The 12,285-nt window shown below is 44.7% G+C and overlaps 1 protein-coding gene across 2 annotated transcripts in view; it reads left to right on the top strand.

The window, feature by feature from the left end:
- The window catches only part of GLRA1 (glycine receptor alpha 1), a 72,559-nt gene extending 60,568 nt beyond the window's left edge, over positions 1-11,991 (top strand). Inside the window, exons 8-9 of one of the 2 annotated variants that reach the window (XM_033096431.1) lie at positions 5,520-5,666; positions 11,527-11,991. In XM_033096431.1, the coding sequence (XP_032952322.1) occupies positions 5,520-5,666; positions 11,527-11,817 (438 nt within the window). In that variant the 3' untranslated portion in view covers positions 11,818-11,991. Of the gene's footprint in view, positions 1-5,519; positions 5,667-11,502 lie in introns of both variants that reach the window. The other variant, XM_033096430.1, reaches the window with a different exon arrangement.
- The last annotated feature ends 294 nt before the right edge of the window (positions 11,992-12,285 follow it).

Below are 12,285 nucleotides of genomic sequence, written 5' to 3'. Positions count from 1 at the left end.
TTGAAGGTTAAAGACATCATGACAATTCACCTCTGAATAAGGAATAAGAATCACAATGGTATCACATCTAAAAAATCAACATTAATTGAAACAATTATTATCGAATTATAAATAATGCCATAATTTCATCTAATATAAAACCTTCATTTAAAATTTCCCAATTGTCAAAAAAAGGTCGTCAATGGACATGGTGAGGGATCCAATCAAGGATCCAATATTCATATTGCATATGGTTGCTCTTTTAATTTAGAACAGTCTCTCCACCTTTTCTTGGTTGTTTTTCAGGACATGGACTGTTCCATTAGCTTCCAATGTGAGACATGACATCCACTTCCTTTGCCATCAACACTAGACACTACCCACCTCTATTCACCCTCACAACAGAACTCAACAATCTGCCCTTTGCACTATTAACACTAGGTTTTGCATTCCACTACACTCTGCATAAATGCTTGAAACCAAATTCTTTGTTTACTGTTACCACCTGACAGCATAGTCTGTTCTGTTCATTTGTACCAACAGACATACTCTGCTTTCTTTTCCTAATGTTAGACTCAACATTCTGTTCCACGCATTTTGGGGTCTCGATACTTGGCTCCATTTGCTACTAACCCTCAACATCAGATTCTTCCCCATTCTCTTTTGTTAAAGCGTAAAATCCAGTGGCATTTAATATATTCACGAAGTTGTACACTCTCACCACCATCAATTTCCATAACATTTTTCATTGCCCCAAAAAGAAACCCCCATACTCATCACCAGTCACTCCTCGTTCCTCCCTGACCAGCCTCTAGTAACCACTAATCTACTTTTTATCTCTGTGGATTTGCCTATTCTGGACAGCTCAGAGGAATAGAATCATACAATATGTGCACTTTTAAGACTGACTTCTTTCATTTATTAATAGCATATTTTCAAGGTTTATTCATGTGTACCATGTATCAGCACTTCATTCCTTTTTGTGGCTGAATAATATTCCATTGTACGGATATATCACATTTTGTTTATCTACTCATCAGTTGATAGACATTTGGGTTATTTCCACTTTGGGGTTATTATAAATAATGCTTGTATGAACATATTTGTACAAGTTTTTATGTAGATATGTTTTTGACTCTCATAGGTTTTTATCTAGGAGTGGAATTGTTGGGTCATATAGTAACTATATGCTCAACTTTTTGAGGACCTAGCAAACTATTTTCCAAAGTGACTACACCATTCTATAATTCTACCACAGTTCCAATCTCTCCACATCCTCACCACAGTTATTATCTGTCTTTTTGATTATATACATTTTAGTGGATGTGAAATGGTATCTTACTGCAGTTTTGATTTGCATTTTCCTAATCATAAAGAATGTTGAGCATTCTTTTTATGTGCTTATTGACCATTTCTGTATGTTCTTTGGGAAAATGTCTATGCATATCTTTTGCCTACTTTTTAATTGGGGTATTTCTCTTGTTATTGTTGTGTTTAATACTTCTTTGTGTATTGTGGATTTTAAACCCTTAACATATATATGATTTGCAAATATTTTCTCCCATTCTGTCGGTTGTCTTCTCATTTAACCAACAGTGTCCTTTATACACAAAAGTTTTTAATTTTGATGAAGTCAGATATATCTATTTTTTTTCTGTTGCTTGTGCTTTTGGTACCATATTTAAGAAACTAATACCTAATCCAAGGTCACAAAGATTTACATCTATATTTTATTCTAAGAGTTTTGTAGTTGACTCTAGGCTTTTGATCCATTTTGATTTATTTTTACATATGATATGACAAAGGGATATCATTCTTTCACATGTGGCTATTCAGATCTCCTAGCACCATTTGTTGAGCAGACTGTTCTTTCCCTCCACTGAATTTACAGCTTTGTCAAAAATCAACTGATTACAGATGTATGGTCTTATTTCTAGACTCCCAATTCTATTCATTGATCTATATGTTCATCCTTATGCCAGTACCATGCTGCTGATTACTGTAGCTATGTAGTAAGTTTTGAAATAGGGAAGTGTGAGTCCTCCAACTCTGTTCTTTCTAAAGGTTATTTTGGCTATTCTGGGTCCTTTGCATTTCCATATGGATATGAATATGGATTTTAAGATCAGCTTGTTAATTTCTGCAACAAGAAAAAATGAATTTTGATTAAAAATGCATTGAGTCTGTAGATGAATTGGGGGAGTATTGCCATATTAACAATATTAAGCCTTTCAATTCATGAACATGGGATGTCTTCCCATGTATTTAGGTCATCTTTACTTTCATTTGACTTCCAGACCCCATGGTTTCTACAAGAAATCAGCTTTTTATCTTATCGATGATCTCTTGCCTTATTCATAATGAGTTGCTTCTCTCTCCAAGACAGTCTTTGGCTTCTGAGTTTGATTATGATGTGTCTAGGTGTAGATCTCTTTGAGTTTATCTTGCTGGGATTTCATTGAGCTTCCTAGATGTGTACGTTAGTGTTTTTCATAAAATTTTGGGAAAATCTTGGTCATTTCTTTAAACATCCTTTACGCCTCTTTCTCTCCCTCTCCTCTCCTTCAGGGATACCCATTAAACATATATTAGTGCATGTGATGGTTCCCCATCATGTTTCCACGATGGTCTCTGAGGCTCTGTTCATTTTTCTTCATTCAATTCCTCAGACAGGATAACTGATTCTTCTCCAAGTTCACTAATTCTTTCTTCTTTCTACTCAAATATGTTGCTAATCCTCTTTAGTGAAATTTTCAGTTATTTGCTTTTCAACTCCAGAATTTCTATGTGGTTCTTTTTTATATAATTTTTATCTCATGCTTCACTTGGTGAGACTTTGTTCTTATACTTTTCTTTAGTTGTTTAGACATGGTTTCCTTTAGTTCTTTGAACATATTTAAAATAACTGATTTAAAGTCTTTATTAAGTCCAACATCTGGGCTTTCTCAGGGGCAGCTTCTTTTCCTATGTATGGACCAGTCTTAGTTAATTCAGGCTGCTATAACAAAGTACCCTAGGCTGAGTGGCTTATAAACACCAGAAATTTATTTCTCACAGCTCTGGAGGTTGGAAGTCTGAGATCAGGATACTAGCACAGTCGGATTCTAATGAGAATCCTCTTCCAATTGCAAACTGCCAACTCATTACCGTATCCTCACATGGTGGAAAGAGAGCTAACTAACTCTCTGGTCTCTTCTTACAAAGGTACTAATCCCATTCATGAGGGGTCCACTCTCATGTCATGACATAATTACTTCCCAAAGGCCCCACCTGCAAATACCATCACATTGGAACTGGGATTTCAATATATGAATGGGGAAGGGGAGGTGATACAAACATTCAGCCCATTGCCAGGCCATATTATTTGTTTCTTTGTATATCTTATAATTTTGGGTTGAAAACTGCACATTTTAAAAAATATAATGTGGCATCTCTGGAAATCAGATTCTCTTCCCTCATGATTTGTTGTTGCTGTTGCTTATTCAGTAACTTTTCTGAACTAATTCTGTAATGTCTGTATTCTTTGTTGTGTCAGGTCATCTGTATTCTTTGCTATGTAAGCAGAGACACTGTTAGTTTGGTGGTTAGCTAAAAATTGAACAGAGATTTCCTTGAATACCGTGTACCTATAAATCTCCCAGCCTTTGCCCAGGGGCTGTGTGTGTGTTTGTTAGGAAAAAATTTCAACACTCAGCCAGGCAGTTTATAACGTTCCTTAGCCTTCACTTCCTGCTTGCTCAGCATATCAAGGTTAGCCAGAGTTGAGCACTAAATGCCTTCTCTGGCCTTCCCTGGGCATGCACAAGGTCTAAGCATGCACACAGATTCCCAGGAATACATCAGAGCTTTCTAAAGTCCACAATTGACATCTCATGCCCGCTCCTTTTAAGCTTTTTGACCAACCTATTGTTTGCCTTAACTGTTAAGTAGGCAACTTAACTTAACTTAACTTAAGTACTTAAGTACTTAACTTAAGTAGGTACTGCTTAAGACTGACATGATGCTCAACAATTGCCACTGATTGTTTTCAACAAATGCTCCCAGGGAAAAGGCTGTTCACACTGGGTCAGCTCCAAGTCAGGTACAGTAAAGACAGCTTTGTGAGTGGGGTCTTTCTACGAATCACAAGGCAGATCAAATCAAATTTTCTGGGAATGGGGCTTTGAAGAAGCTCCGACTCTTTTCTGCCCCATTCAGTGGCTTCCAGGATACTGCTGGTTTCCACTGTGCTTGCAGGCTGTTGGTTTTTAAGGCTAGCATGGAGCTGGGGATGGGAAGATAGAAATAGGACAACTTAAAACTCCACAAAGTTCCAGGGAAAATGAAAACATATGTCCACATAAAAACTTGTACACAAAAGGCCATAGCAGCATTATGCATAATAGCCAAAAGATAGAAACAACTCAAATGCACATCAACTGATGAATGTGTCAACAAAATGTTGGGGCGGCCAGTTAGCTCAGTCGGTTAGAGCGAGATGCTCTTAACAACAAGGTTGCCGTTTTGATCCCCACATGGGCCACTGTGAGCTGCGCCCTCCACAACTAGGTTGAAACAACTAGACTTGGAGCTGATGGGCCCTGGAAAAACACACTTAAAATAAATAAAAGTTTTTTAAAAATGTGGTATATCCATATGATGGAATATTACTTGGCCATAAAAAGAATAAAATACTGTTACAGGTAACAATATGGACAAATCTGGAAAACATTATGCTAAGTAAAAGATATAGGTCACAAAAGGTCACATATTTATTATTTCATTCACATAAAATGTCCAAAACAGGAAAATCTATAGAAACACAAAGTAGATTCCTGGTTGCTTAGGACTGGGGGTATGGGAATTGAGGGAATCATGGGATGATAGCTAAAAGTAGTTACTGGGTTTCTTTTTGAGGTGATGAAAATTCTAAAATTGACTGTGATGATGGTTGCACATATTTGTGAATGTATAAAAACCAACGAACTGTACACTTTAAATGTGTGAATTGTATGGTATGTGAATTATATCTTGATGAAGCTGTTTTTGTAAAATGCTACATAGCTTGCTGTTCTTACTGAGATTCAGCTTTCATTCTTAAGTAAATGCCACAGGATTGCTGTTACCCTTTGGGTAATTAACAGAGTTCTGAAAAGTTTATTCTGACCTTGTCTTCTGGTGTTCTTGTTGCTTTTAGGGAGGAGTTTTTGAAGATCTTACTCCACCTTTTCGCTGATATTCTCCATTTTAACACTTAACAACATCCTGTTCCCACCACCCTTAGACTAAACACAACATTCTGTGCCACTAAATAATAAGGCTAGATACACTATCTTCCTCTCTTTAGTACTCTTCTAGGAAACAATTTCTATTTTCCTCAATATTCTATCCAGTCTTCTTGATGCATTTTTCTTGTTTTCCTCCGCACTCTCCATCTCAATATCGCAGCTAAGGAGGGTACAGCAGTAGGTGAGGTGGGGAGTTACTGAGAAGCAGAAAACATTCCACCATACTCAGTTTTTCACACTCCTCTATCCTCACTTGCCCTTCCCCCACTTCAGGTGTCCTACGTGAAAGCCATTGACATTTGGATGGCAGTGTGCCTGCTCTTCGTGTTCTCAGCCTTGCTCGAGTATGCTGCTGTCAACTTTGTGTCTCGACAGCACAAAGAGCTGCTCCGATTCAGAAGGAAGCGAAGACATCACAAGGTAGGCCTTTGGGTCACTACCTAAGCAGGGACAGCTGGTGGTAAACACAAGAGTTCCAGGCAGCCTTGTCTTGTGATACTTGTTTCACTGGACCATCCTTCTCAGTGGGTAAGGCAGGCACAAAATAGGGATTCGAGCCCTAGAAGTCCTAGCTTCCCCTCCCATAAATAACTGCCCTGATTGGGTCTGTAGGCAGTCACTCCTCCAACCACAATTACCCTACAGAAATGAGCAGGTTACACCTGAAGACAGAACTGATGGAGCAAATGCTAATGGGGCCAAGATAACAATGACTAGCCCTAAACCCAATGCATGGCAGGCTGAGAGATGTTGACTGGTGTTTTCTGCAAGGTAGCTTTATTTTAATGGGCGTGGTTCCAGATGGGAATTGTACCACAGTGAAGATCTTAAAGTAAAAGTTCCAGGTTCCAGGCCTTCGCTTCCTACCTCCAAGAAAGGGGCATCCAGCAAGGCCACCCCCCAGAGCAGGTTCTCTCGCCAAAGGGTTGAATAAAGGAATATTTGGCAGGCCATCTCTGAAAAGTCACCAACCTCTGTTAACTCAGAAGTTGTGTTCCAACCAGCAAATGCCACTGGGGAACGTGCCGCGCGTGGGAGCAAACTGGCTCCACATCCTGGTCCATAACTACTTCCCCAGGACCCTCTTCTCCCGGGGATCAGGGAAGCTGCCCTTCTCTCCAGCCTCATCTTCACATCACTTTCTCCTTTGCTCTCGGAGCACCAACCACACTAGCTTCTTGCCTAGTTAGTTCCTCCAATATCCACACAGGACTTCAGGTATCCTGTTCTGTCCTCCAGGGTTGCTCTTCCGGCGCACTTTGCTTGGCATTAACCCGCTCATTTTCCAGTCCTCAGCTGAGGCGTCTTTCCCTGATCCCTTAGTCAAGGTGTAGGTCCTGTACTGAGTCCTTTTGCAAGGCTGTCGAGTACGGCCGTGCAAGTTGTATCCTACAAGGGCCCTGGCCATGCAGGCGCCCTTCTCTAAGTCACGCCCTGGCAGGGACTGTATCAGCCAGAGGAAGAGAGTCTGATTTCTATGTCCAAGACGAGCATGCCTTCTGAACACGTATCTTGATTTATAACGATGCATTCAATGATGTGACTGTTTAATGCTCATCTCTTCCACGGAATCATAAACTCCATAAAGACAAAGGCCATGTCTACTCTTGTTCAGGGGTATGTCCCTGGTGCCTAAAAGTGAACATGCAATAGGTTTTTGTTGAACAAATAGACAAAGGAACAAACAAACTAATAAACAAAGAGATTCAGTCAGAAAGCCCGCCTGGAAGTTTTTCCAGCAATGGATGAGAACAACCAAGAACCCATATACTATGACCTGTCAGGCCACACCACACGCCTGCCACACAACAAGGTCCTGCAAGCTTTCGATTGACCTACTTAAGAGAGCTGAAAACCCAGCTACAATGCGCTATGACAATGGACTCTGCCTCTTAGATCTCTTTGGTATGTGACTTCAAGTGACCTCTCGTTGGGCCCACTTTCTCCTCTACAAAATAGACTAAAGGCGCACAACAGGGAGGGTGTGGTGAGGAGTAAATCAGATGCCAAAGTAGCTTTAAATTTTGTTCCTGCCATACAAGTGCCAGGGATTAAAATGATTCCACAGGCACAGATTTCCATCAGTATGTTTCTTAAACATTAGCAATCTGATTCACTTAACTTCTAATAGCTTACCAGAGGCAGAAGGCAGACATCCCAAGACAGAGGATGTCCGTGGGAGTTAAGATATAACCTGCGTGGAAGAGGAAACTACCTTGGGTACAGCGAGCCAGACAGGATTCCTTGACGCCTCAGTTTCGTCCTTCCATTGCTGTCCATTGGATACCTAGCCTCTGACTTAAAATTATCTAAGCAAGGAACTGATCAAGCATGACTATCTCTGGGGTTTACTTTTCATTTTCCCTTTTATCCCACAGCCTAGTGGCTTTTTGCAGTTCCCTCTGCTAAAAGAAAGTTAATACGTCTGTTGAAAAGACACTTATGTGGGAAGATTGTATCCAAAATAATTGACAAGCACCAGGCCCCTAGGCTGTGCGCTGCGTGGACTAAAATGTGACTGGTGCCCCTACAGATGTGTCATCTGCTGGGCTTATAGTACTTCCAAAGGCGGCCCCCACCCTTGCCAAATCCCTAGCAGATTTACACACTATAGGAAACAGAAGCTTTCTCTCTGGCCAAGTAAAGTGGGAATAAGGCCACTGTCCAGATCTGATCAGATTCTCTTGCTCAGTTCCTGCCTTGCTCTCTCACAGTGTGTCCGTGCTGGAAGAGCTCTCAGAGAGCATCCTGTCAGCAAATGACAAGCGAGGAGGAGCAAGGCACCAGGGCCACGGAGCCACTGGCGGCAAGGCAGGGAAGGAAGGTGCTGGGGGACCCAGGGCTCCTCTCAAAACATGGACCATACAGCACCTTATCTCCTTAATGTTTCCATCCGGAAGCAGATAAAAATAGTCTTGCATCTGTTGGATCTTAAACAAGAATTAAAATTTATCCCAAGGCGGAGGTCAACCACTAATGGCCAGGTCAAAAACAACAAACATGGAAATATCTTTAATCTCACCAGCAGTGTCTTAAAAATCTGGAATAAGATGCCAGCATTTAAAAATCACACTCCTAACTTCTCTCAAAAACCCCAGTCTCTGGTCTCCCTGGATGCACCCCAACATGGTACTATGCACTGGAACTGCCTTCTCCAGCTTACCACGCTGTCCCTTCTAACGGGAGACGGTTTTTCAGCCGGGCTCACTTCATCTGTCACATTTCTCCTGCCTGGTCCCTTGAGTGTGTTTGAATGAGGGTGACCTCATTCCTAAGCTCTGAACTTTGCGCAAATGCCAGAAATTACAAGGACGCAGAAATGGACTCTCCATAAAGAAGAGCTTCCTTTGCAGTTAGCCCCTCGGGATGTGGCTTGTACACTGGCCTGCAGAAACCTCCCTTTAGCAGGAAGTGTGCTGTTGGGATCCTATGTTCCAGGTGCTGGGTGAAGAGGAGCTAGCTGCATGCCTGAGAGTCTCAGAGCCTGTGATCTTGGCCGGCTCCTCCACTTCCACCATCTTCCCAGGTTACCTCATTTATTGGGCAGAAAGCATCTGGTTCTCGAATCTCCTGGCCGGCCTCATTAGAGTGTGAGGAAACCTCTGTGGGCCTGACTGGGCAGGCATACCAGATTTCCCGGGCTCCATCCCCAAGCAGCTCCCAAGGCAGCTGGGCATTCGTTTCCTGCCACCTGGTGGGCAGCATAGGAATAGCAAGACTTTGTCCAGTCATTTCTAGGGAATTTCCCTTCTCCTAGCTAGAAGGCCACAATGACAGTTATCTATCCAGATGGGGCCTCCAGTCCACACACCTCCTCCCCTCTTACTCCCATGTTTAATAGATGAGGAAGGCAGAGAATAGTTTGCCCAAAATTATACAGAAAATTAACTTGGTGCTTCCCGCTACAGAACTAGAGCCCAGTGAAAACGTTTTCAAACACACCCCTCTACTCCCTGCAGCAAAGGCAGATTTATGACAAGCAACAGTCGCATCCAGCCCTCCTTCCAGGTGCAGGACCCAGTAACTTGGCCAGCTTCCCCACCCCTCTCCTTTGCCCTGGCACAGACCCTCTACTGTCACCAAACTCAGAAACAAACATTTACTGAGCACCTATTTGCCAGGCACTGTAGCAATCCTCCTTCCGCTACTTCTGCAATAAAGATGTAGGACCAGATTCATTCATTTGCCAAACATTTCTTGAGCATTCATCGTATGTCCCAAATCCTTCCGGTGCTGGTGCTAGAAATACAACCCATTAGGAAAAACAACAAAAACGCTAGGACTGGTGAAGTTATACAAGTAAACACTTACTGAGTCAACAAACATTTACTTAGTTTTGAGCTTCCGTCCAGGAACTGTTCACATATTCCCTCCCCCTCCATATGTGTTGCGCACCTGCCATTTTTGTTGCACTTTTTCTGTGGCCCTTGTGCGTTCCCACCTCCCTGCCTTATGCGCACTGCCAAATGCCCTTATCCTAATTTCTCCCTTTCCCAGCTCATGGTGCTATTACCCTCTTCCTATGTTCAGTGCTGAGGGAGCAATGAACATGACAGGCTGCGTCTCTGCCTTCATGGAGCTTACCGTCTAGTAGGAGAAGCAGACATTAATCAAGGGATACAATACGTGAAGAGCTTTAAATCGGTGGGGAGAAATGTACAGGGACCTTATGGACACACAGCAGGGACACCTAGCCTATCTTGGCGCTCAGGGACGGCTTCTGACTAAGAACTAGTCCAGCGCACGGGGAGTTGGAAGCAGGTGGAGTTAGGGGTGTGTTCCAGGAAGAGAGGACAACTTGCCTGAAGCCCAGAGTTAATGAGCGGGAGCGAGGCACTTTCGAATATAAGGAAATAGTTCAGGGAGACCGGGGCACAGAATGCCAGGCAGAGAACAGCCCAGGTAGAGACTGGAAAGGGAGACAGGGTCCGGGTGCCCTAAGGCTTTGTTTACCACGTAAGGTTTTAATGACCGTGGAGTCAGTATCAGCTGATTAAAAAGTTCCGAGCAAAAGATGGCCAAAAACATCTGTGTCATAACCACCCAGATGGGGTCGGGGTGGGGGCAGACCGGAGGCGGTAGGGAGACCAGGCGGAAGTCAGTCGTGACAACAAGCCCAGATGGTGGCCTGAAGTCAGGTGGGCAGGAGTAGAGCTGGACAGGTGCCCTCGGCTCCTGCGCGGCTGCGTGTTCTCTGGCGGCCCTGCCCCGCACGGGAAGAAGCAGAAGGCAGGGCTGCTACTCTCAAAGCTCCCACTCCCTAGGAGGGTAGTGCAAGCTGCTGAAAAGTCCCCAGAACCACACACGGCATCGACAGCTCAGCCTCAGAATTCCAACGGGAAGAAAACAAAGCTGGACACGATGAGAGTAGACAGTAGTAGTGTCTCCATGATTCTGATCAGGGCAAGATCACCATGGGCCGGGAAAGGGAGAGACTGGAAGGAAAGGGGCAGCAGGCATTTTGGTTGTGAGCACAGGCAGGGAGGTGGGAATGCACAAGGGCCTTGGAGAAAGAGCAACAAAAGCGGCAGGTGTGCAAAGCATATGGTGGGGGAGAGAAAAGAAACCTGTCAAGGTAAGCTGGAGCCCAGTGATGAGGGGCCTTGAATGACAACTTGATAAACATCCAGAGGTCTGTGTGAGGTCACAAGTGCCAGGGCTGTGGGACCATGGAGGGAGGAGGAAGCTGTGGAATGGAGGGGAGACCCACAGCCCTTGCTCCCTCCTCACCTGTTTGCTCCATCCCCCCAACCCACACACAAGACTGGGGAACGGGGTGGGGGAAGAGGGCAAGGAGGCAACAGAAGCAAAGCAGGGGATCTGATCTCTCCAAATTGTCCCCTGGATTGCTAACAAAACAGCATTCAGAGCATCTGCTCCCCTATAATATCAGGTCAAAAGATCCTTCTGAGGTAGTGGGATGAATCTGACCCCCACTTATAGGGGGAAAAGTAAAATAGAAAACCCGGAGACTCACAGAAGGAAGTGACTTGCCTAAGGTCATACAGCCAGCAAGTGACAGAGCCCACATTTGAACACAGGTCTGGAAACCCTGTGTCCCATTCCTATCCCCTGGTTTGCATCTGTTTCAGCACGCGAGCGGCGCCCCTCTATAAGGCGTAACTCCCCAGCCAGCCCGAAAGCCTTCAGACCCCTGGGCAGGTGCAGGGAGCAGGGAGCACCAGACGGGCGTGGCCTGGCCCCTAGGGGAGTGCCTTGCAGGGAGGGTGCCCAGCCCCTGTCTTATTTTAAGTAGAGCCCCATGTTGAATCTATTCCAGGAGGATGAGGCCGGAGAGGGCCGCTTCAACTTCTCCGCCTACGGGATGGGTCCGGCCTGTCTGCAGGCCAAGGACGGCATCTCGGTCAAAGGCGCCAACAACAACAACACGACCAACCCCCCGCCTGCGCCATCCAAGTCCCCGGAGGAGATGCGAAAACTCTTCATCCAGAGAGCCAAGAAGATCGACAAGATATCCCGCATCGGCTTCCCCATGGCCTTCCTCATCTTCAACATGTTCTACTGGATCATCTACAAGGTTGTGCGCAGGGAGGACGTCCACAACCAGTGATGGGCCTGGGCGGGCGGGGCCCGGAGGGGGGAGAGGCGGCGTGGGGCGGCACCGGGGCGGAGAGCCTGGGGACGGCGGGGAGGGGACAGCGGGGCGGGGGCGGGGCGCGCACACAGCCGTCTCTCTCCCTCCGCAGTATGTGCAAGAGCAAAAGGCAGCGATGCATGAATCTTAGAATGTGGCACTATCTATTTAACTGCGGGTGGGCTGGTGGGAGGGGGAGGGAGGGTCTTTTCTAATATAGGAACTGAGGGGCCGGGAGGATGGGAGGGGTCAGGGTGGGGTGGGGAGCGGGGGATAACAGCTTTCAAAAATCTGAGTCCATAGGCTGTGCACTGTCCTGTTTGGAAGGAGGGTGCAGTCTGCCCCAGAGCAGAAGGAAAGCAATGTAATATATGACATATATTCATGCTTAATATTAATGCAAAACCACACGAACAAAAGATTTTTCTTGACCTATCAGCCTAC

This window comes from Rhinolophus ferrumequinum, chromosome 24 (genome assembly GCF_004115265.2).
Source record: "Rhinolophus ferrumequinum isolate MPI-CBG mRhiFer1 chromosome 24, mRhiFer1_v1.p, whole genome shotgun sequence".
NCBI classification, from domain to species: Eukaryota; Metazoa; Chordata; class Mammalia; order Chiroptera; family Rhinolophidae; genus Rhinolophus; species Rhinolophus ferrumequinum.
This window is presented reverse-complemented; position numbering and strand designations above follow the sequence as displayed.